Source organism: Delphinapterus leucas, chromosome 18, assembly GCF_059928025.1.
Source record: "Delphinapterus leucas isolate spDelLeu-1000000601 "Yukka" chromosome 18, BTC_Dleu_Yukka2, whole genome shotgun sequence".
In the NCBI taxonomy this organism is placed as follows: Eukaryota; Metazoa; Chordata; class Mammalia; order Artiodactyla; family Monodontidae; genus Delphinapterus; species Delphinapterus leucas.
In genome coordinates this window covers 63,157,565-63,183,872 of record NC_143146.1, presented here as the reverse complement: position 1 = coordinate 63,183,872, position 26,308 = coordinate 63,157,565, and the positions used below count along the sequence as shown (strand labels likewise).

Below are 26,308 nucleotides of genomic sequence, written 5' to 3'. Positions count from 1 at the left end.
TCTACAGCGTAGCATGAATTTCTTTTGGTTGTACGTGGTGGCACGTACTACTCAAACTTGGAATACCCATATCAAGGGAAGAGGTGCACACTGCAGGAAGCCAGAGGGTACATGAACCCAAACCACAAACCCGGGGCATTTTTCTAGCATGTCAATTTTAATTAAGATTTGAAGGAAGGGGAGTAAGAGAAACATTTCATAATATAACTGATAATAAGTTTAAATAATTATTTTACACAAAAATAAATATGGAATAGGACAATTAAACTTCAGTCATTTTAACAACAAAACACTAGACAAAAAAGAAATTTCATATCTAAGGGAGTCAGCTCTCTCCCTGCAGGAGAACTTCTGCCAGTGCAAGAATCTAAGAATCAGTCATCTTCTTTTAAAGGTATATTTGAAAGATTCACTATTTATCAGTGCAAGGACATATTTCTCACATAAGATTCTGGGGAAATAAGACTGACTTCTAATCAGAACGTTTCAATCCTAAGCAAACCCTTTTCAGAACTGAATGTTCAACACTGAATGTTTTGAATTTGAATAAATAGTATAACAATAATGCAAGAACAAATTTACTTCACAAATGTAATCACTGGACAAAATTTTGAGTTGTCTAAGGAAGTACTTTACAAAAAAATTGGAAAAGAGAGGGAGACTGTGTAATCAAGGAGTCTAGGTGCTGCAGTCCTTCCATTAATCTTATTCAGAAACTGTGAATATATAGTCAATTTCAGAACAATTTTCTTATTTTACATACTGAGAGCTAGAATGATTTAACAAGGTACTTTCCATTATAATGATAATCCCAACCCTCAAGCATCTCTACTCAAGAAAATACAGAGAAGGCAATCTGGGAAGGAAGGGGAGTTGGGGTCCATGTCTGATTTTTAGAGACAGAGATCCAGATACTTACAAGGCATCACATGGTATATGCTTGGCCAATATTGTCCACTGTCTCTCTTTAACCACACACGAACAGTCCTGCAACAAAAGAAAATGTGTGTGTTAAATCACACTATTTTTGGTCATGGGAGTGTTGACAGATAGAAACCAAACCTCTTAATTATATATACAGTAGACCCTGAACAACATGGGTTTGAGCTATATAATTCTACTTATAAGCATTTTTTTTTTCACCAAATATGTACTACAGTACTACACAATCCATGAATGGTTGAATCTGCAGATGTGGAACCACAGATACAGAAGGCCAACTATAGTTATATGCAGATTTTAGACTGCACGGAGGGTCAGTGCCCCTAACCCCTGTGCTGTTCAAGGGTCAACTCTGTGTGTATATATGACATAACTACATTGTTATAATTAATAATATATTACATACAAATATGTATAACATATATGTGTTTATAACATATCTCTATATAATACATGCATATATATTTTAATTATATATATACACATATGTGCGTGCACACCATTTATGCCTCTCTAAAGGCATATTCCTATATTCCTTAAATTTAAGGCTGTATACATTTAAAATTACATATGACTTTTATAATTAAATATTTGAGGATAATTAAATTTTATACTCATATATATTTATATACACACATGGGATAGTGTTTGAAAATTATTTTTGTAGTTGTTTTGCTCTGGGAGTATAGGGCCTTTGCCCCAGTCAGCTGGAAGCATTCATCTCTCTGGGGAGTAATTAGGATTTACTACGGAAGGGAGTAGGGAGAGATAAAATGAAGCAATATGCAACATCTGACACACACTGAAGGATGACATAGTAAATTCACAGTCTCACAAGCCACGGCATCGTCTTGAGAGAAGGTTTTTGCAAACACAGTCAAGCAGTGGTAAACTCTGAGACTCAGATTACTGAGCTAGAGGGCTGGCCATGCAACCCACCATGGAACAGGGTAATCCTGCAGCAAAGGCTGTGGATGAAGTTCCAGGCCAGAAGGCCAGATAGAGACATAGCAGACATCCAGGAGAGCTCAGAGAGGAGGGGCCAAAGAGAGAATGAACCAGAGGATACTGGGAGGTTCTTATCAACCAGAAAGGCGCTACCACGAATTACACCAGCACATGCACGCAAGGCAAACACACCTAGGAGGTAAAGGGATATTGCCCCAGAGACCAGAGGAAGAAGCAAACATCAAACCAAGGGAAACGAACAGTGCCCCACCGCTGCTAGAAGATCATATACAACACACCCCTCACCCCACACCCTTAAACCATCCTAGGGTAAAAATCAGACACTGAGAATTTTAATCTCAGAGAGAGATGGACATTACCTAAATAGACTATTCAAGTCATCATAACAGACTAAGTTTTAAATTGTATTGGATTTCTTTCCCAGTTAATCAGTGGGTCTCCCCATCAGAATAGGAGAAAAAGACTAACTACAGACACAGTAAAGAAATGCCACTTTCTCTGCATGGCCATAAGATACGATGTAGTGATATATAGTGACACCACTACATATACATGTAAAACTCCATCTTTTTGGTCACCCAGCCAATTTGTGAGATGGTATAATGGAAAATAATTCTTAAGAAATAATTCAATACATACATTATTTATACACATATCATACCAGCCTTCACTTAAATTCTTTTTATAATATATGTCAAAACAACATTTTAATATGGAGATTATTATCTCAACAAGGATAAATACAGGAGTCACATCATGGAAAATGTCAGAATAGGAAGCTCCAAGAATCAGTCCCTGTACCAAATCAACTACTGAGCTGTCAGAATCACTGTTTCAGAATTCTAGAGTCTAGTTAGACACTTGCAGCATCCATGGGAATGCTTGATGAAGAAGCTGGTATATGTCAATGAATTTCACATCTTACTTGCAGCTACCATCATGCATGCCCCATCCCTGTAGCAGGCAGCTGTGGGGACAGTGGCTCATGGTCATGGAGTGACTTACAGGTACCAGGGTGGGAACCCTGTCCTCCAAAATTTGGGGATGCATATTGTGATTTGCCTGGCAGTTCACTGAGAGACTAGAGAAGATACTGGCCGTTGTTTCAATCCCCTAGGTCTGAAGGGCTTCCCGGGCGATGTCTGCCAAAAGAATTTAAAGGGAAGGAAGACCTTTCTCTCCTATATGAAATTCAGGCATTAAAAGAAATCACTGGTTGGGACTTCCCTGGTGGCACAGTGGTTGGAAGTCCACCTGCCAATGCAGGGGACACAGGTTCGATCCCTGATCTGGGAGGATCCCACATACCACGGAGCGACTGGACCCGTGCGCCATGATGGCTGAGCCTGCACTCTGGAGCCCACGAGCCACAGCTGCTGGGCCCGCGTGCCACAACTGCTGAAGTCCACGTGCCTGGAGCCCGTGCCCCACAATGGGAGGGACCTCCGCAATGAGAGGCCCATGCACCACAGAGAGGAGTGGCTCCCACTCGCTGCAACTAGAGAAAGCCCACGCGCAGCAATGAAGACCCAACACAGCCAAAAATAAAAATAAATAGATGAATAAATTTGAAAAAAAAAAGAAATCACAGGTTGACCTCAGAGATAAAAGAACAGAAACTTCAATGATCACATGATCACATACAACATGAAATATAGTCTTTGCAGAAAGGGTTGGGAAAAGTCACTAAACAGACAACTGCAGCATTCAACGAGTAACAAGAGCAATCTCTAGAGAGGAAGGAGAATGTGATTTTCAGTTGCCACATTATAATATTTAAAATATCCAGTTCTCAGACTTGTGGTTGCCAAGGGGCAGGGGGAGTGAGGGAGGGATGGACTGGGAGTTTGGGGTTAGTAGATGCAAACTATTACACATAGAATAGATAAACAACAGGGTCCTACTGTATAGCACAGGGAACTATATTCAATATCCTGGGATAAACCATAATGGAAAAGAATATTAAAAAAATGTACATATGTGTATAACTGAGTCACTTTGCTGTACAGCAGAAATTAACACAGCATTGTAAATCAACTATACTTCAATTAAAAAATAAATTTAAAAAATAAAATATTTCTAGACATCAAAAAATTTTTTAATAAAATTAAATAAAATATCCAGTTCTCAACCAAAAATTGCAAAGTATGCAAAGAAAGAGGAAATGGCCCTTTCACAGGGAAAAATGTGACAATAACTACCAATGAAGTAGTCCAAACACTAACTGGCTTTACTAGACAAAGACTTTAATTAACTATCTAAATACGCTCAAAGAGCTAAAGGTAACCACAGACAAAGAACTAAAGGAAATCAGGAGAAGGATGTATGAACAATTAGGGTATATGAGTAAAGAGATAGAAATTATATAATAAAATAAATAGAAATTCTGGGGCTGAAAAGTACAATAGCTGAAATGAAAAATTCACTAGAAATGGTCAACGATAGGTATGAGAAGACAAAAGAATCAGCAAACTTCAAGATAGGACAACTGAAATTACCTAGTCTGAGGAAAAAGAATGAAGAAAAATGAACAGAATCAATAAAGACTTTGCCTGGAATTGAGGCAATCATCTTTGATCATGAGACAAACAAGCTTGAGGATAAAAGTTGACATGCTAAGGGGAGTTCCCAGGTGGTCTAGTGGTTAGGATTCAGCGCTTTCACTGCCATGTCCCAGGTTCAATCCCTGGTTGGGGAACTAAGATCCCAAGCCGTGTGGTGCAGAAAAAAAAAAAAAAAAAAAAAAAAACTGACATCAAACACCATTGACCCACCAACCCTTTAGACTAACTTTAGCCTTGTTTGTGAGATGATCTGATTTTTTCTTACCTTAAGCCACTGTTTAGTGGATTTTATTACCAGGATCTGAATACATGTTAACTGATAGAGAAGACGAAAGAAAGGAATGCCTTTCCTTAGGTTTTGGGTTTGTCCAACTGCATGGATGGCACTGTCATTCACTGAGATGAGGAACACTGGAAAAGGACCAGATTTGGGGGAGTAACATGAGTTCACTTTGAACATTTGAGTGAGAGGTATCTTTAAGTTAGCCTAGAATTCCTAATGAGTGAACAAAAGACAATTATAATTAGAGGCTATGGCATGAGTTGCTCTGAAGATTAAATGTAAAGTTCTTGACAATAGTGCTTGGCACATAGCAAGCACTGGATAAATGCCAACAATTAGTATTGTGATTATCATCACTATTGTTTAAAAACCTATCGATCGGGCTTCCCTGGTGGCACAGTGGTTGAGAGTCCGCCTGCCGATGCAGGGAACACGGGTTTGTGCTCCGGTACGGGAAGATCCCACATGCCACGGAGCGGCTGGGCCCGTGAGCCATGGCTGCTGAGCCTGCGCATCCGGAGACTGTGCTCCGCAACGGGAGAGGCCACAGCAGTGAGAGGCCCGCATACCGAAAAAAAAAAAAAAAAAAAAACCCTATCAATCAACCATAGCTTGGGAGAGTTCAAGATCCCAAACCTTTTCCTGCTTTGCCAACATACTGAACATCTTACTCCTTGTTATAAGGGATTTTACACTCAATCTACAAAGGTGTCATAAATTATTTATCCATTCCTGCATGCATTTCTTTAACACGTACTGAACATCTACTATGTGCCAGGCTCTGTGCAGGAGCTCCATGTGGACAGACAAGGAAACATCATTAAAACAGTACCTGATAAGAGCTACAAGCTATTTTATATCTATTTAAGGCCATGTAGGAAAGGTATCTAATCCACATGACCAAAGGGCGGCAGGTTCAGGAAGTGCTGACTCTGAAGGAATAGCACCATCTGTTATTTCATGTATTTCCTTCATGGCACCGGCCACAGTCTGCTATCTGATCTACCTACTTGTAAATGTGTTTATTATCTTGTTACCGAACCAAACTTGCTCATCCACAGGCAGTAAAGCCAATCTACTGACACTGGGTTGTGGTGAAGGGAAGTACAGCAACTATTGTAAGGCGCCAGACAGGTAATCTGGCACAGGTAGTGCTCAAAAAGCCCGAACTCCCCCAAACTCCCCCATGGGTTGCAGGATAGCATTTTTAAAGGAGGTGGGGGGCAGAGTTTGTGATTAGCTCATGCACAATTCTCTGATTGGCTGATGGTGAGGTAACAGGGCGGTATCACAGGGGTTAACATCAATCCTTAGGCTCCAGTAGGCCTGGCGGCTATGTGCTCATGGTCATTAAGTAGTTAACATCTTCCATTTGGTGTTGGTTTTAGCATCTGTAAAACAACTCAGGAAGTGTGCATCAGATACTATTGTCTAGGTACTCCAGAGAGGAGTTAAAGCACAGGATACAGAGGAGGAGTCTGTCCAGGGAAGGCCCCACAGGGTCCTGCTCGGTTACAATTTGATTCGCCCACTAGAAAATAAGCATGAGGGGGACTTCCCTGGCGGTCCAGTGGTTAGGACTCAGTGCTTTCACTGCCGAGGGCCTGGTTCAACCCCTGGTTAGGGAACTAAGATCCCGCAAGTCACGTGGCTCGACCAAAAAAAAGAAGAAAGAAAAGAAACATGAGAATAAAGAATATTCTTACTTGCTCATCACTGTCTACCCAGAGCCTAGGAGTACATGGCCATGGTAAATGTATGATAAATATTTGTTGGGTGAATGAAAGTAGGAAGAAATTTTCCTCTACCCTTCCAGGTTCTTCCGGCAGGTCTAAGAAGTAAATTGACATGAGACAGAATAACAGGAAAGAAATCAAACAAAAGTTTAATAACATGTATACATGGGAGAGACCCAGGAAAACTGAGTAACCCTCCAAAATGGCTGAAGCCCTCACCTTAAATACCATCCTCAGCTAAAGACAAAAGAGGGTGTTGAGGACAGGGAGAGTCAGCTGTGGGAAGCTACCAGGAGAAGCACAGTAAACAAGGGGAGGATTGTGATGCAGATTTAAGTCACTGCTTTCTGCGTGGATAAGAGTTTCCAGAGATTTGGTCATCCTCTTCTTGCTGCATCCAGGGAGATACCCTTACACAGTGGAGATTTCCCTTACAAAGGCAAATGTTTCTTGCAAAACGGTAACTCCTACTTGATTTTCAGAGTTTTTCCCATGTCTACTGTTTCTTAGAAAATAACCAGCTTAAAATTAATATACCGGGCTTCCCTGGTGGCGCAGTGGTTGAGGGTCCACCTGCCGATGCAGGGGACACGGGTTCGTGCCCCGGTCCGAGAAGATCCCACATGCCGCGGAGCGGCTGGGCCCGTGAGCCATGGCCACTGAGCCTGCGCGCCCGGAGCCTGTGCTCCGCAACGGGAGAGGCCACAGCAGTGAGAGGCCTGCGTACCGCAAAAAAAAAAAATATATATATATATATATACCAAAGAGAGATATTTGGGGGTGGCAAATTCTGCACCCCTACAAGGTGTTAGTCCCAGGTGGCAAAGCCTGCTGGTTGTCTACACCAGATTCATTCTCCTCTTCTTCCTGAGCAGCAGTTAGACTGACCAGAGAAGGATGGGCAGAGCACAAAGGCCAGTAAGTAGAAGACAACAGACTTCAAGCTAGACCAGATGCTTAAGAGTTTATGTGTTAGAGATACTCCTATAAACAAAGAAAAAGAAGTCTACCAGGTTTTCCAGGGGACCGTTTGGCCAACAGAATGCCCGTCGTGGCCTCCCAACAATCCCACAGGGTGGGTATGATTATTACTGTCATGTTACAGGTGAAGGTTCTGCAGCCCAGAGAGGCCCAGGCTGCACAGAGCCCGAGGGTGAGCCAGGTACCCACCTTCAGAGGCTGTGCTCTCTCATCCACTACACCATGCAGAGCTGCTCCCTAACAAGGGGTGGGGAGGAAGGTAGGAAAACACCGGCGAGTTTCACTTCAACATTCTGAGTTTAAAATGGCTACAGATCATCTGAGTAACGATTACACATGGAGCAGCTTCGTTTACATGAGGGTTCCAGATAAAGGGAGCACCTACCCTACGTGCACCAAGGTTGTTACCCTATCGTAATGTTAGCTGAACCAATGGTCTTTCTGATGCATAAATTATTTTTAAAATATATAAAAGCATATACAAACACACATTTTTTTTAAGTAACAGTGTTCCTAAAAATCCCAGTTAAGAAAGGTACACATCAATACAGTCAGCACGGGTTTAAAGATTTTCTAAAATAGCTGTACAGGTCAGAAAGGTGGCAGGATACTATGAGTTTTAATTTTAATAATAGTAACAAACATACACATTTAATCCTTACAAAGCCCTATGAGATAGAAACTATCCTTTCGAGGTGAAAGTGTAAAGCCCAGAGAGCTTAAGCAATTTGCCCAGAACCAGTGAGTGGATGCAGTTATTTTAAATCCTGTGCTCTCTGCACTAAATATACTACCTTCCTTACACTAGCAGGTACCTGGCAACTGGTAAGTTTTACAACTTAAAAATAAGCTGCTACAAAAACATCTGTTCTCTTATATTCAGAGGTGTAATAGCAGCTTAAAATAGAAAAAAGATACTGCAACCCAGAGGTCAAAGGCACAATTTGGGTGGCTAGGAATTTCTTAAATAAATGTAAATTCCACTATACAAAGCCTATAAGTGTTAATTTTTCCACAAATTATATTTAAAGAGCAACATAAAAAGCTTTTAATAATATGTGAAAACTTTTTTCCTTGAAAAAAAATTTAAGAAAAAACAGCTGTGATTAAGAGTCAGAGTTAAGCCAGTAGAGGTCAGTGTACCGGGGAAGAAAAGTGCATGACCCTGCTGAAAGGCAGGGAAACTGCATTCACCCCCGACACAAAGCCCTGGGGTACACGAGCCCAACATAGCACTGCACAGCCCACCTTGCCACGTCCTGCTTTCTTCTCCCCCTGCCTCTTCGTCTCCCCCAAGTTCTTAGCATTAGGCAGAAACAGACACTGGGGAGAAGTAATCACTGCTCATCTCAATTATAGTAAGACAAGGTACCCGCAGCGGGCCTCAACCAGTCCAGCAGCTGGGCCACTCTGAAAATAGCATAGTCTTACTCTACATTGGACACAGCTGACCACATGTCAGCAAGTAAAACTTATTTTTAAATATTGGCGTTAAATAGTATTCCTTAAACCTAAAAAAGTGTTACTGTTGTTTTCTAGGGTTAAAATAGATGTTAGATAAATTTATCAAAACTCTCCTAGCATCAGAGCTGGCTGACTCCGTGGCTGAGCTCTAAAAACAGTCAGAAGAAACCACACTTTATCGTACTTGGCATCTGCCCCAGGGCCAAGCCCCACACGAGGTCCCAAACTGGTGCTCATCATTTCTGACATATCAAAAGGATCGGTTAAACATTCGTCCCTCCAGTCACCCACGTCCCACCTGTCCTTGTCAGGAAGTCTCTGGGTACACCTGCACAGGGGCCTTGGGCAGGATGGCAGCAACCAAGCTGGGCTGACACCGACAAACCTGTACACTGTGTCGGGCGAGATGACGGGAAGCAGCTAGAAATTCTTCATTTTACAGCTCCAGCATCCACTAACGCTCTAAAGAAATAAGTAAGGGAATGGTATTCCCAGGCTGCCTCCCATCCCACCCCAAGTCCCTCCATAGAACCGAATCCAGCGCCAGTCTTGAGTTACAACCTTAGCCAGGATGGGGGTGTCCTCCTCACAGGCAGCCCTCAGCCCAGCAGCCAACAGGTTCACACAGAGGGGTTCAATCAAGCAGGGGAGTCACATGCTCCCTTTATGAGATTCCTCCAGATTTCCGTTTGTTTGACTTCCTTGCTTTGATCTGTGCTGATACCCACACGCTGCCAGTAGAGTTTAGACACGGTTACTGAACTGTGTGTCTGTGCATGTGTGTTTGTGTGTGAACACATTTATACATAGATATACGGCCAAGCACCATGCCAGGTCCACCCTCCCACATCCTATCCAAATGTATCCTTTGTTCTACATTCTAGCAATCTTTAAATCCGCTTATACTAGTGGGGACAATGAACTACCGGGACTGGAACAACTTGGATTTTCTAAGACTACTAAAAGTTAGGAATTCTGCCCCACCGCCCCAAAAGTGCACTTACACATTCAATCGACTTGATCATTAACTCATTCGACAAACATTTATTAAACACCTACTAGGTACTAGTATGTGAAATGCAACAAATGCCACCTCTGCAAGGTAAGATCTACAGTACTAGGTACTAGTATGTGAAATGCAAACAAATGCCACCTCTGCAAGGTAAGATCTACAGTAGGGAGAAGCCCGTGCTGCTCCAGGAGCACCTAGGAGCATCTAACTCTGACGATGGAGCCCGGTCAGGTGACAGCAGAGAAAGCTTCCCAGAGAGGATGGTGTCTGAAATGCAGGATGAGGAGGCATTTGCCAGAGGAAAGGAGGAGAGGGTGGTGCAGCAGAAGGAGGTGAGAGCAAGCAGGGGAGGGAGCAAGGCAGGAGTAATGAGAAACCAGCCTAGACAAAGGAGCAGGCAGGAGGCCGCTGAGGACTCTGTCTGCCCCACTGAAGAGTGGATTTTACTTTGAGGATGCCGGGGAGCCGCTGGAGGATAAGCAGCCGGTCACAAACTCCTAATACTTTTGTTTGTTTGGGGGAGGCCTGGAAGAAGCCTGGTTACCCTGAAGTAACCAGTTTGGAGGATGTGGGCAGTAAAGCAGGCAAAAAAGGACGAGGCCCTAGAGGAGAGAAGAGGCCACATTTCAGAGCATTTAGGAAGTAGAAGCATCTGGACTTGGGGTGACCGGAGGTGGGGTGCTGCGTGAACGGTGGTGCCATTTGTCAGTGAGTGATTCTTGTGGCAAAGCAACGTTGACTTCATCTTGAACTTGCTGAGCCTGGGGACTGAGCGAGTGAACTAACGGCCTGCCTGCTCGCGGGAGGTCTCGGTGTGGTGCGAGACCTGAGCCGAAAATGAAGATCCGGGAGTCACCAGCACACGAGCAGAAGGTAACTCATCGGTGCTGAAGAAAAGACGGCCACAGACAAAGCCCTCAATAACACTAAAAGTTAAGGGGCATAGAACATAAAAGATCTGTGAAGACCTCAGTGTGGGCTGCCAGGGAAGTAGGAGAAAAAGCCTTTACTTCTCAGACGCAGCACGTGTACTAATTTTTAGTCCAGAAAATAAGGTCATTATAAACATACATAAGACTGAACCAAATTCACAGTGAGAACGTGCCCACAATAAAAAACCATCTATATAGGTCACTTTTCTGAGGGAAGAGGGAAGATTGGGGGTGCTGACAAACAGGAGACCACAGGTTGCTAAGCTACTGAGTAAAATAAGACAGGGCGTCTACCCATGTCGAAATCCAGGCTTTTTAAAATGTGCCCTAGAATGATGCAACCTTCATTAGTTACCATAGCGATGAGCTTCATTTCCCAGGGGACAATTGTTATTTTTGCTACCACTGAAGTAACTGGGGGGAGACAGGGGGTGAATCCTACTGTGTTTTGAAGACCCTGAATTTTCAGGGAACGTTTTTCTAATAGATCACACATTACAACCTCAATACTAACAGAAGGCAGTCCCTAGCAATCTGCAAACTAAGAAGAACTTTGAGCAATGGGATGTCAGTCAATGTCTTTTTGTAGTTTTTACAGTGACTTGTTTCAAAGGGAAAGAAATGCCTCTAATGCAGAGAATGTTGTGGAAATTCTTGGAAAACAGAACTGAAAGATTTTTTTCTATGATTATTTGTAGTAAGAACAAACTATGAGATTCTCATTATATGCATTCAGATCACATGTTGTAAATAAACTAAACCCAATCTTCTACAGAACACTGTGCATCTCTGTACTGAGGGTTTTTCCAGGGACAGACAGAGGCTGCTGTGTGGAGTGAACGAAGGCGGCCGGGGGGTTTCAGAGACAGGGGCTCAAGCTGGGCGCTCTCCAGCTTCCAGGCCGTACTGCCTGTGAGAGGCTCAGTTCCAAGTATTAACCGCCTCACTACGTCAGACCTGAACGACTTTGTTGAACCGCAGATACCTGGATTCCCATGGCTGTAGCAACCTAGCAATCAGCGGCTGGAGAAGAGATTTGGCTGTTTTATATTTCAACACCTTGAGCTTTGGACGCTATTCCTGCTTTAAAAACAAAAACAGTCATTCTGGTCATTTACAGCCCTGTGCTTCATCAAGGTGTCCTTATTACAGCCATCCCCCCAGGGAGTTTTAACCGGTTGGGTCATTTCTCTCGAACCAAAGGTCGCGAAAGAAAAATGACAATCAAGTGGCAATATCTTCACTGCTTTTCAAAATCTATGAAGTGAAGTCTCCAAATGAGGTTAAACGGACACAGATGCCAGGTGAGAGATTATAAACACACACAAAATATATGGAATTGTGATCTTTATCAGTCAGTAGTAGGGGGAATTCCCTGGCGGTCCAGTGGTTAGAACTCTTGTGTGTTTTCACTGCTGAGGGTGCAGGTTCAATCCCTGGTCAGGGAACTAAGATCCCGCAAGCAGCATGGCGTGGCCAAAAAAAAAAAAATCAACAGTGAGCCTTGAGAGAAAGAAGCCCCCACAAGCCCTTAATTCTGAGTACTTTTATTACTGATAATCACTATTCTGTGTCTGCAAATAGTCTCCTTGCAGTCTAGACTTGTTTTGCATATTTTGTTGTCTTGGTAATTTAACTCCTAGTGGCTAACATCTAAGCACAGCCTTCCTGCCCTGGCACAGCTGTGGGTTTTAGCATTTGCAGACTCCTTCCGTCTAACAACTCTTACCTGGCTGTCTGCTGTCCCACATTAGCGTAACTCCCCCACAAGCCTTCGGGACTCCTGGGCAAAATCAAGCTTCGGGATCACATTGTTTCTTGTTAGGACAGTCACATTAGCCATCAAGGCTAGTGAGCAAGTCAGTCTCCCCCACTGGACAATGAATTCCCTGAAGACTTCAAAATTTTTAGCTTTGATTTTCTTAATACCTACAGTACTTTTATTTTGAATACATACAGTACTTAGTATAAGAGAGATGCTTGAAAAAGGTCATAAAAATACACTAAAGGGGGCTTCCCTGGTGGCACAGTGGTTGGGAGTCCGCCTGCCGATGCAGGGGACACGGGTTCGTGCCCCGGTCCGGGAAGATCCCACATGCCGCGGAGCGGCTGGGCCTGTGAGCCATGGCCGCTGAGCCTGCGCGTCCAGAGCCTGTGCTCCGCAACGGGAAAGGCCACAACAGTGAGAGGCCCGCGTACCGCAAAAAAAAAAAAAACAAAACACTAAAGACAAAAAAGAACGGGAAATAAAAGAGAAGAAATGAACACATTCCCAGTGCAATGGTGAAGAACAGCCCATAGGGAAGCACCAGAGCTCGGAGGGTGGACAGCTCCTGGATATTAGCATCAGCAACATCAACTGCTCCCCAGCCAAAGTCCCTCACAGGCCAGAGAAACGTGAGGACGAGCCTTGAGCTGTCAGTCTGAGCAAGTCAATAGTACGAGAGTGTTCATCAGTATCACCCATTAGGAGCACCATGGATGGAATCACTAGAGGAACGATATATTACAGATTTAAATACTGTTCTTGGCTCTGTAGGCAGCGGGAGGGCAGGGTCTATGTCATCCCACTCACCACTCTATTCCTACAGCCGGGTACAATGGCAGGCATGTGACAAATGCTCAACAGGGACTTAATGAAATAGTAAACTGAAAGAGCAGTGACTCAGAGAATGCCCCTGGCCGCCACTGCTCTGAATGCTTAGGTAGATTAACTACTCTGTTCCAAGGTAGCCACAGGTAGCAAAAGGCCCACGAATTTTATACCTTAAAAACACAGCAAAGCTGGGGGAGGAGAGAATGAGGAGTTACTGTTTAACAGGTATGGAATTTCCATTTAGGAAATGGGTAGTGGTGATGGTTGTACAGCATTGTGAATATACTTAATGTCATTGAATTGTACACTTAAAAATGGTTATAATACATGGTGGGGGATAAACTGGGAGATTGGGATTGAGATATACACACTACTATATATAAAATAGATAACTAATAAGAACCTACTGTACAGCACAGGGAACTCTACTCAGTACTCTGTAATGACCTATGTGGGAAAAGAATCTAAAAAAGAGTGGATATATGTATATGTATAGCTGATTCACTTTGCTGGACACCTGAAACTAACACAACATTGTAAATCAACTACACTCCAATAAAAGTGTTTTTTTTTTAATATTTATTTATTTACTTATTTTGGCTGCACCGGGTCTTAGCCCGGCTCGCAGGCATCTTTGTTGCGGCATGTGAACTCTTAGTTGCAGCATGCGTGTGGGATCTAGTTCCCCAACCAGGGATCGAACCCTGGGCCCCCTATATTGGGAGGGTGGAGTCTTACCCACTGGACCAGTAGGGAAGTCCCCACTAAAACTTATTTTAAAAAATGGTCATAATGCTAAATTTTATGTCTATTTTACCACAATTAAAAAAGAGAAAACAATTCTTTAATCTTTAAAACAAAGAAACACAGCAGAAAGACTATCTCTCTAAAACTGTAGTCTTCACAGAGTTGCCGGAGTCACAGCAATTAGAAGACAGCTGCGGACAGACTGGCCTTAGAACAGGTCTACAGAGGGCGTCCTGGCTGAGCATGTGTAAAAGGAATTCACTTGCCCACTCCAGCAGGGCAGGGCAGCAGGGTACCCATCCAGCACTCAAATCCAATTCAGAATTAGGGTTTGGAGGAATTAGACTTGATATACTATGAAAAGAGGAACAAAGGAGAGTTTCTGAACCAGATATAAGTGGGTAAGGTTACATAATGAAAGGGGGTGTTTTTCAAAGACTACTTTGGCAGTACTGAGCAACCTGCATTAGACAGGAGAAAAATTAAAGGCTACAAAACCAGTGAGAGCCTGCTATAGGGATCAACATGTTAGAATACACTGGTGGCAGGAGAATAAGGAGGAAGAACCAAACCCTTGATATGTTTTTAAGAGGGAATCAAGGGAAGGAGAAAGAGCCATAGGTGACTACAACATTTCCAGCCTGGAGGGCCATATGGATGATGATGGCAGATTGCGACGGATGCTCAAGCCCATATTTTAAAAACAAGCAGAGCCCTCACAAAGTCAAATCACTTTTCCGAGAGACAGAAACTGGAAAATCTCATTGATTTCCAGCAATGTGAGATCTTCTGGGATTAGGACAATCAGAACACTAGGTAAAATTCAGTAGAATTTGATTTTCTTTTTATTGTTGTTATTTTAAAACACTGCCAACTTGTTTGAAAGTGAAGGATCTGCAGATCCCCAAAACTCTAATAAGGGAGTTTTTAATAGCTTTTAACCTTAAAAATTTCTTTTGGATCCTGGAGATTTTAAGCATCCATTTTACTCCTATATCCCACATTGGGCACAGGATATAGGAGAAAAGGCCTAGGGCCCGACTAACAGGGAGAATCGAATAAGAGACCCTATTTAAGCTGGGATTCCAAAGGCTACACCCTTAGTGTAAGAGTTTATAAGAAATAAACCCCCATATGCAAAAACAGGACAGCAAGGAAACTTGTCTGGATGAAAGGAAAAAAAAAACTAAAAATCAAGCTATTCTCCATAAGCTGACCCTCATGAAAGATTCAGTACAAATATAACCTACTTGTGTCATCTGAGCAGCCTCAAGTGGAGAATTTAATTTTAAGTGGTCCTAGATTTATAATGTCCTTGGGCAACCAGTAGAAGCAAAAGTAAACACAGTCCTACAGAGGAGCTCAACTTCAAGGAGACCTTAAAAAATTTCTCCAGGTGAATTTCTAAGGAAAATGAATGGATCACAATTTTTTTAAATGACAAAATTCACAAGGAAACTAGGTATCACAGAGTGAGAACCAGCAAAAACAAAAGAACAAAAAGGGACTAACAAAGACTTCAGGTACTAAAATCATCAGAAACAGAATATAAAATAACTACATTTAATGTGTTTCAGGAATAAAAGAGAAGGTTTAAAAATGAAACAAAAGTAAGGAGATTGGAAAAAGAACCAAATAGAACTTCTGAAAACGAAACACATATTACTGAAATTAAAATTTCAATGGACAAATCAAACAGATCAGACACAAAGAGAGAATTTATCAATTAGAAGATAAATAAAAAACAATCTACAATACGGTCCTCACAAAGATATGGAAAACAATAAAAGTTTAAAAACATGAAGGACAGAGCAAAAAAGATTAGAATGAAAAGGTCTAAGATATGCATAATTGTAAGAACTAATAGAGACTACTCAATGCTCTGTGGTGACCTAAATGGGAAGGAAATCCAAAAAAGAGGGGATATATGTATACATATAGCTGATTCACTTTGCTGTACAGTAGAAACTAACACATTGTAAAGCAACTATACTCCAATAAAAATAAATAAATAAGAAGTAATAGAGAGAGTGGGGAAAGAGGCAATAGTTGAGAGATAACGGCTCAGACTCTTAAAGAAATTTTGAAAGATGCTGATTCTAAGATGAAGACAAGCAATGACAGGAAATTAGCCCAGATCAGATCAAAAGTTACTTCCTTTCCTAGACGAACTGATCAGACCATGATAGTGACTGTAACTCAGCTACTCTCCTATTTTTCTGATATCCTAGAACTTTAGACACGCACACACAAAAAAAATGACAAAAAAAATTTTTTTCTAAGAATGTATGTGGGCCTTGGTAGGGAAATAGGAATCCAGTCATGCAACATTATATCATAACCATTTTTCTTTGCTGCCCACATTCTCATAAGAAACATACCACACACATTTTTCAATACCACCTCTTATAATTCAGCGGTGACTGGAAATGCTCCATGAATAAGATGGACACAGGCCAAACACGGCTTTGGGAAGTAACTTTCACTAATGAAATTAAATAGACTAAGGCAGAAAATAATAAAGTCCATCCATTTTGTCTGCCTTCCTCTAATTCTCATTATCCTTTACAAAACACTCTTAAGATGAAAAAAGCAAAAATATAATAATTCCCAGTGGTTATGTGAAGGTTTTAGGAATCTAGAGGAATTTGGCAGTTACAGAGAAAGATGGTGGGAAAAGTCACATCAAAACTCTATTGTCGGGGCTTCCCTGGTGGCGCAGTGGTTGAGGGTCCGCCTGCTGATGCAGGGGACACGGGTTCGTGCCCCGGTCCGGGAAGATCCCACATGCCGTGGAGTGGCTGGGCCTGTGAGCCATGGCCGCTGAGCCTGCACGTCCGGAGCCTGTGCTCCGCAACAGAAGAGGCCACAACAGTGAGAGGCCCGCGTACAGCAAAAAAAAAAAACTCTATTGTCAGGACTTTCCTGGTGGTGCAGTGGTTAAGAATCCGCCTGCCGGGGCTTCCCTGGTGGCGCAGTGGTTGAGAGTCCGCCTGCCGATACAGGGGACACGGGTTCGTGCCCTGGTCCGGGAGGATTCCACATGCCGCGGAGCAGCTGGGCCCATAAGCCATGGCCGCTGAGCCTGCGCGTCCGGAGCCTGTGCTCCGCAACGGGAGAGGCCACAACAGTGAGAGGCCCGCGTACCACAAAAAAAAAAAAAAAAAAAAGAATCCGCCTGCCAATTCAGGGGACGTGGGTTCGATCCCTGGTCCAGGAAGATCCCACGTGCCACGGAGCAACTAAGTCTGTGCGTCACAACAACTGAGCCTGTGCTCTAGAGCCCGCGAGCCACAATTACTGAAGCCCGTGCACCTAGAGCCCATGCTCTGCAACAAGAGAAGCCACCGCTTGCCGCAACTAGAGAAAGCCTGCGCGCATCAACGAAGACCCAACACAGCCAAAAATAAATAAATAAATAAATAAATCTCTATTGTCTTAAATACAGTGTGTGAACCTTGTTTGGATACTGCTCTGAATAAACCAACCATAAAAAATATACATTCAAATCAGGGAAATTTGAACATGTTAAATGATGCTAAGAAATTATAGCTAATTTAGCTCTGATGATAATGGCATTGTGGAACATAGAACAACTTATCATTTATAGTATTAACAGGTGAAATGAAATGATACAGTAATCCAAAATTCGTTTAAAGTGAATCCCAGCATCCCTACCCAACAAAGGGTGGAGTGGGGAGATATATAAAACAAGATTGGCGAAAGACTGATCATTGAATATTGATCATATATTGCTATGTTCATGTTTTGTATATGTTTGAAACTGTCCATAATAAATTGTTTTTAACAATCTTGAGGCCTTGACTCATTACAACAACTGTATATAACTGTATGTAACAGAAAGGCATAGCCTCCTTTGGAAGTACAGAGAGATTATGAATAGAGAAACAGTAGTGCATATTAATTCAAGTAATACTAAACACTTTTGTCATCCACTTGGCAATCTGCATTGGTTTAGTATCATTTGTAGTTATTACTAAATCACATACAAATGAAACACTCTTTATTTCTAGAGAATAGGCAACAACTTCCAGATCTCTAAAATGAATGAACAACCTTGAAAAGTTATGCTTTAAAAGGTGTAAACGGTTGGGGCAAAATATTTAACATATTCACCCAAAGGAAAGTGGCACAAAGTAACAGAATAATCCTGCTGGAAATTTTTTTTAGAGTTCTCATGTTAAATATTCTCAATATATAAATTACAGTAGCATATGTCAATGATAAAGGAGACAATAATAGCATATGGGCTGTTTTGAAGTTAGCAGAGTGGATAAAATGTCTATTTTCTGCAGTGCTTAAGTGTATTTCATTAGATGATTAAATTCTCCTCGCTACTAGTGGCATAAATGAACTCAGATTCCATATTAAATAATCTACATTATTTCAAACATCCATCTGCTCTCCTTTATGACAAAGACAAGTACTCAGTTTCTAGATGGAATCACAAAAGCCCTTACAATCCAGCCTATTTTATAAAGTAACTAAGGCTAACCATATTTCTCACTAATTTTAAATGCATCTGACATGCTTTGTAGTAGTACAAAGGAGGTGTAAAACAGGAAAATCAAAAAGACACTGATACTACATCTTTACTCTGTCAGGTCAAATAAACATATAACAGTAGCTACTGTCCTCTACAATTCTGCTTGAGTAAAGTGATGATTTAGCATGAATGGTTAAAAAAATCTCACGTTATCTTGAGAAACCAGAGTATACAGATATCCTCTCTTCCTACAATCAACCTCCCTTCCTGTGGCTTTTTGAGGTACACAATGTATACTCATGAATGTTCATAAATCAAAATCACATTAACTTTCCTTCCATATTGAACCTTCCCCATAAGCTTCTATAGAATTTCCTTGATGTACATGGTGTAAAAAAGTGCAGATGAACCTACAACCACAAAATTTCTTCATATGTTGGTTGAAGAAAAGTCTATTACCGGAAATAATTCACCATATCTTGGCCTCCCTTGGAAAACCTGTTTGATTTAAGCCATGCCAACAGAAAAGCATACGTGTAAACTCATTAAATGAAAAGAGCAAGCCGAAAAAACAGAACCTTCTGTTTACTAGTCAACCCTCATTTATGCTTTTGTGGGAGAAGTAAGGTAAAAGTAATAGCTGAAACAAAATTATTTTCTAAAATTCTTTTTAAGAATTCATTACTTGCAAAAAGATTCTGAAATTCATAAGAATCTTGAGCTAAGGCTGACATAACACACAGCCCCTCCACCAAAAGCCATTCCGTAAAGCAAACATGCTATGTAAATTATTGTTCTACATAATATGCAGTAGTGAGTTAATCCCTGCAAAAATAAAAGTCCAAAAAGCTTAGAAGAACCCAATGTTTTTACTAGCCAGCATTCTCCCAAGGAGTTATATATGTAATAAAATGAATGAAATCAGCATTTTCTGACACACAGCGTAGCTTTTCTTGAATGGGTACTTAAGTGTGAAGATGGATTAAGTCTCTGATCTCATTTTAATGAGTTTCTCTTTGTCTTTGAGGGACTACACTGCACAGATGCTCAATCACTCTACTCTAGTCATTTAAATCAATCCACTTAAGAGTTTTGAGAACTGGGCAGACTTGCACTTATTTGGTTATACTAAATTCGCCAAAATTTAAAGTCAGAGAATAATTTAAATTATGTAAAGTTACTTCTTCCATCCAGTAGGTTGCTAATTCCTGCCAATTCTCCTTAATGTACAATAACTAAAGTCTCCTCTCTCTGCTGTCTACATTGTTCTTCCATCCAATTACATTCCTAAACCCTGTCAATCCTGCCTCCTAAAATATAACTAACACCCGTTGTCTTTCTACTGTCTATAGTATTGCCTTGGTCACACTCTCACTGATACCTGCAAGAGCCTCCAAGCTGGTCTCCCACCTCCTATTTCACCCTTCTCTGATCCCTTCACCCAGTCACTCAAGTTATCTTTCTAAAGTGCAAATCCAATTATGTCACAGCCTTCAAAGATGCGGGGTTCAAGTCCAACTCTATGGTCTACCAGGTCCTCCAGGATCTGATGCCTGTCTGCTTCTCTGGCCCTACCATCCCATCTGTCCAATACCCTACCAAACTATTCTTAGTTCTCTAACTCAGTAATAGTCAGTAACTTTTGGTTGGATATCATAGGTCAGGTGAACAAAAACAAAAACTAAACCTGAAAGGGTAGTGAGTTAAACATCAGTTTACCAGGTTTGTACTTTGCCAACAAAAACAAAATCTACATTTTGCTAACACATTCATTTTACAAAAAGAACATGATCTTAGAATTCTAAAATTTGAATAAATTTAATTTTAGATGCAAAAAGCTCATTATATTGTCCTTTATAAAAAATTTCACTGCACATTGGTGAGAACTCTCATGTGAACTTATTCAATGAAACCACTGCCCTCACTTATCAGATCTTTATGCCCCTGAAGGCGCTGACCCTCTGCTGAAGCACCTGTTTCTCCTCCATCCCCCCTCTTCACCTGCATAACCAGTACCCATCTTTAAATCTCACCTTATAAGGCAGTCCTTTTCAAATTTTAATGTGCATAAAAATAACCTGGGGGTTTTGTAAAATGCAGATTCTGGTCACAAAGATTTTGTCCTGTTTCTTCTAGAAGAGTTATGGCTTTAGGTTTTACATTTAAGTCTATAATCCATTTTGTGTTCATTTTTGTATGTGTGTGAGGCATGGATCAAAGTTCATTTTTTTAATATGTGTATATCCAATTGTTCCAGCACCATTTGTTGAAAAAAGAGTCCTTTCTCCACCAAACTGCCTTTGCTCCTTTGTCAAAAATCAATTGACCATGTATGTGTGTGGGTCTCTTTCCGGACTCTCTACCTGTTCCACTGATCTATTTGTCTTGGCCAGGTTTCCTCATATGATCTTGAAGGCTCATGATCCAAAAACAACACTATTCTGTGCAAAGAAAGGACCTGGAATATTCCAGACCTCCTTGATGTTTACCTGTGTTTTCTTTCTCCTGTTATATTGCATCCATCAAAGTCTTAGGTAAGTATACTTCGTGAAGTCTTGTGAGTCCCTTCAATTAACTGACCCTGGGTAATTGCTGCAATGATTTTTCTTTCTGTGATTAAAAAGACAGAACACAAATCCACCGGACTGGCTGTTTTCCATCCTGCCTAAACAGGTCAAGGTCAGTTACCCTTCTGCCCTCTCTGCTGGGAATGTCACTCCCCAAGTTTTACTGCTTATGTCCCACAGGTCTGTTTTGATAATAACCAGTTTGTTTTGATAATAACCAGTTAATGATGGCCAGATTATCTTAGATAACAAAGAAGAATCATAAAATAAGGAATTTTTCAGTCTAAAGCACATTTATAAATCAGAGTGTGTGACTGTAAATGTGCGTGCATGAATGTGAGCTATAGGAGGCAGCCGAAGCTAACTGACCCATGGACCCAAAAATGAGCAAAACCCAGCAAAAGCCAAACTCTTTCAAGAAATATCACCAACTACCCAACAGACAATTGTCAGGCTTTCTGATACCAAGGAAAACAAAGGTGGGCATCCAGCACATTGTAAAAAAGAAGAAACTTCTGGTGGGCATCCTCTCCATTGAGTAAAGCCAGGTGAAAGTGTAAATGGGAGCTTCCAGAGTCTGAGAAGAGAGTTACACTGTGGCACTGCCCAGATATGGGGACACCAGGAAAGACGCGGAGAGCAGTGGTGTGGTTACAGTAAAGCTTCTGTCTCTCCCTCTATCCGCTGAGACAGTTGGCTAACAGTAGTAGAAGGAATAATAACTGCTCAGAACTAAATGGGTTCCCCCCAAATTTATATGTTGAAAGCCTAAGCCCCATGTGACGGTGTTAGGAGATGGGAGGTAATTAGATCATGCAGGCGGGGCCCTCGTGGAGGGGGTCAGTAGCATCCTTCTAGGAAGAAACAGCAGACACACGATCTCTCCCCAACTGACTAAGACACCACCATCCTGAGCGTCTGTTCTGTAAGACACACTGTGACTTACTTCCTTCACTTTATCCTCACAAATGTTCTGAGGGGGTCCTGTTTTCGTTCCCATTTCGGAAGTGAGGAACTATGGTCCCCAGGCCACAGAGGGGAAAAGCCAGGAGTTACCCCAGGCAGTCTGACTCCAAAGCCTAGGTCTTACTTACCCACCACACTATTCCTGAAGTTGTCTGACCACTCAGAAAGAGGAATAAAACAGACCACAAGGACAACAGGAGAAATGAAGGAAGCCTGGTGAAGTTTTCACTACTTAGACAACAACAGAAGACAGGAACCCAAGAAAATGGCTGGCAGGCATTTAGAGCACCTTGCACAGGGCATTACTCAGGTCTGGATCTGATCACATCTAATACGCTTAGAGGTAGGCCAGACAAAAAACATGCTGCTCTGTGAAATTCTCTCAGTTACACAGAGCTGCTGTTCTTACAGTCCGGCATAGAAAATGATGATCACTTCATAATTTACCTCTCCACTGTTCTTATGCCATTTAAAAGGATTAGGGCTTCCTGTTGGGGCAACTATATGTACTTCTCTACCTTCTCCTCCAACTCTGCTTTGTCAGTGTGGATGAAACCCACTTAATCCAAACATAACACATCCAATTGCTTTGATCAATACACAAACGTTTTAGCAAAAAAGTCCTCCTTGCTCTACTAAAGTTATTTCTTGCTACTGAACATATGAGAAAATTAGCCTTTTCCACTCTTAAGGTGCTAAAAGGTATTGTAAATTTACAAACGTTTAACTGACCCTCAGCTGGATCCATATTTTAAATATCTTTGTTTATTAAGAGGCTGAAGTATTACTTTTCCTTCATTTTGAAAAGCATGTATTGAGTGCTTATCACAAACCAGGACTAGTACTAGAAACACAAAAAGTGTAAAAATGGGGTCCCAGCCCTCACATGCCCACAGAGTTGGGTTTTCATCCACTCTTTCTCAAAAAACACACCTCCAGGACTTCACAAGACTACACTATTAGTTCTTGGTGTTGTTATTTATATAATTAAAGCCATGTCTCTGCTTGGAAATAAGGGGGAAAAAAGGTCATGAAACAGAAGAATCTTTCCAGTTTTTCAATCTCCAGTTTGAGAAGGTGGCCTTAAAAATTAAAAAGTCTGGGGGCTTCCCTGGTGGTGCAGTGGTTGAGAGTCCGCCTGCCGATGCAGGGGACACGGGTTCGTGCCCCAGTACGGGAAGATTCCCACATGCCGCAGAGCGGCTGGGCATGTGAGCCATGGCTGCTGAGCCTGCGCATCCGGACCCTGTGCTCCGCAACGGGAGAGGCCACAACAGTGAGAGGCCCACGTACCGCAAAAAAAAATTAGAAAGTCTGTGTTACATATGGCAAGAGATTTTAAGATGTAATAATAATAACTAACATTTAATGAGTGCTTACATTGAGCCAAGTTTCAGTTGAAATTACTTTGTGAGAATTATTTGATTTAATAATATGGGTCCTACAGATTGATGGCACTATCACTACATCCATTTTCAAGATGATGAAACTGAGGTACAGAGAGGTTTAAGAAATTTACTTAACTTTTTTGGAATTAAAGGAGCCAAAATTCAAACCCAGGCAGCCTGTCTCCAAACCCCATGCTCTTAACAACTATTCCTGCCACTGAAGGAAGACTCAAATATCATGACACCGTACCAGATTAAACAGACTGACCAATGCAATGGAACAAAAAGCCCAGAAACAGATTCAAGTATGCTACTAATCCCAGCATACTAGAAAGATATTATAAATAATGGGGGAAAGATGAATTATACAATCAAAGGTGCTGCCCTAATTAATTATTTAGTTCCCCAAAAGTGGACCCTTACCTCACACCATTTATTAAAATAAATTTCAGTGGCTTAAAGAATTACAGCCAGAGTACCTGGATGCATGTGACTCCCTTTCCCCATCATTCCTTGGTAAGAACACCCAACTAACTCAATTGGGAACATTCTTCACCACCAACTGGCCACTTAACAAGAGCCCCACCCACAAAGCTGAACTCTTGAGGAGTCAGCAGGAGGTGGGTTAGAAAAGAGCACAGTGAGTGGAGAAGCCTGATCAACAGCCAGGCCCGGGAACATCAGTCAGAACCAGAGATCCTACAAAGTGCCTTAGGCTGTTAACAAACTTCAGTATTATTATACACATGAGTAAACTGGTGCTCAGAGGGTTAAACAAGATGCCCCAAGTTAAACAGCTACTAAGTAGCCAAGCCAGGATTGGGACACAATGGCTGTAAAACTCAAGCATAACTCTTCAGCACTCCATACACACAGAGGGGCCAAGGCCACCAGGTCCCCTCTTCAGAGCCTGCAGACGGCTCCCGGAGTAGAGCACAAGCTGGAGGCAGCAAGACCGGTGCTGGACAAAGAGCCGTGCTGGAGCTTCTGCCTGGGTGCCAGGCCAGGCAGCTATTCAGGGGGAAGGGAAACTACTCCAGTAGGCTGAGAGCTGCCAAAGCAGCACAAAAGGAAGACTGTTCTGCAACAAAGGGAAACTCTGCCCTGCAGCTGTCTCCACTGCCCACAGCCCCGCCCCTACCCCACACAAGCTATCAGAACTCTAAGCTGCTGATGACAAGCTACCATCACCTAACTTTTCCCCTACTTTCGCCTGTAGTGCAAAGAACTGAACAATGACCTACACAGTCTCTGACGAAGCAGATTTCAGCTACCAATATTGAACAAACTAGACCTCACTTGTCAGAGGGGCAGAGAAGCTAGCAAACCAGAGAGGCTCAGATGTTTAAGACCAGTGGGATAATCTGAACAGTTAGGGCAACTGCAAGAAACAAGACAACTTTACAAATTTGAAATTTTACATTCTCAGGGAGATTCAAAAGGACTGAATCTCTGATGCAAATGTAACAATAATGAAAGGCAGATGAAAACAACAGGAAATAGTATTTGAAGGTAAAAGTGAAACTGGTGGCCTGAAGAACAGAGGCAGTGAAATGCAGACTGGCTACTGCAGGAACCAGACTGGTGCCTGTGAAGATCCGCTTAGTGAAAGCTCCCAGAACTCACAGGAAAATGATGAAACTGGAAATTATCAGGGAAAAGACAGCACCTGAACAACCGATCAAATATGTGTATTATGGAATTTCAGAAAGAGAAAATGAAACGGGAGAAATAATAATTAATAAGGGGGGAAAACAACTTAAAATGAGTTTTTCAGACTGAAATTATTCACTCAGAACTTGGCAGAATTAATCATAAAAGATCCATGCATTCCCCAAATTTCTGAATGTCAGGGAGAAAAAAATAATCCAATAAAATCTGAATCTCTGGCAAGATTTTTAAAAAATAAAAAAGGAATATGAATGAGATGGACATCAGGTTTGTCAGCTGCCATACTAACTGCGAAAAGACAATGGAGTACAATTTCCAGAAGTCGGAAGAAAAAAGACTGTGGGCTAAGAACTCTAAACTTAACTAAATTATCAATATTGTATCGATACTTATCATTATTATAAAGTAGAAGAAATCTATTAATAGACATAAAAAGACTCAAAAGTATACTTTCCACATACTTTTCAGGGAAAAAAAAATCTTAGGGAGTATAGACATCTTTAGTGTAGGCATACAGAAGTATAAAAGAAATAGCAGGGAGTTCCCCGGCGGTTCAGTGGTTAAGACTCAGTGCTTCCACTGCAGGGGGCACAGGTTCATTTCCCTGGTAGAGGAACTAAGATCCCACATACCACGTGGCACAGCCAAAAAAAAAAAAAAAAAAAAAGAAAGAAGAAATACCAGTGAGCAATAAAGCTAATGAAACTACAGTGGTCTAAATTATGTACACTAATGGTGTTGACATTGTGATAAAAATATTCAGCAAGGAGGATGCTTGAAGAAGCAAAATATAAAAGAAAAATCGTATGCACAAACGTTTCTAAGTATTTCAACAAAATTCATGGGTGACAGGAAGGAAGGAAGGAAAGAATGTGCTGAAGCATATGGTTTAGGGGAATCCACAGACACCGTTCCAGTGATAAGTACAAATTTTAAAGGTACCCACAATTAGAACAAAAATTGGACACATTAACTCCCAGTTA

General features: G+C 41.6%; 1 protein-coding gene across 1 annotated transcript in view; it reads right to left on the bottom strand.

Annotated features, from left to right (window-relative positions):
- Window positions 1-26,308, bottom strand: part of WDFY2 (WD repeat and FYVE domain containing 2) — a 171,061-nt gene that overhangs the window by 95,560 nt on the left and 49,193 nt on the right. Inside the window, exon 2 of the mRNA XM_022574765.2 lies at window positions 920-987. Within this exon, the coding sequence (XP_022430473.1) occupies window positions 920-987 (68 nt within the window). The remainder of the gene's footprint in view (window positions 1-919; window positions 988-26,308) is intronic.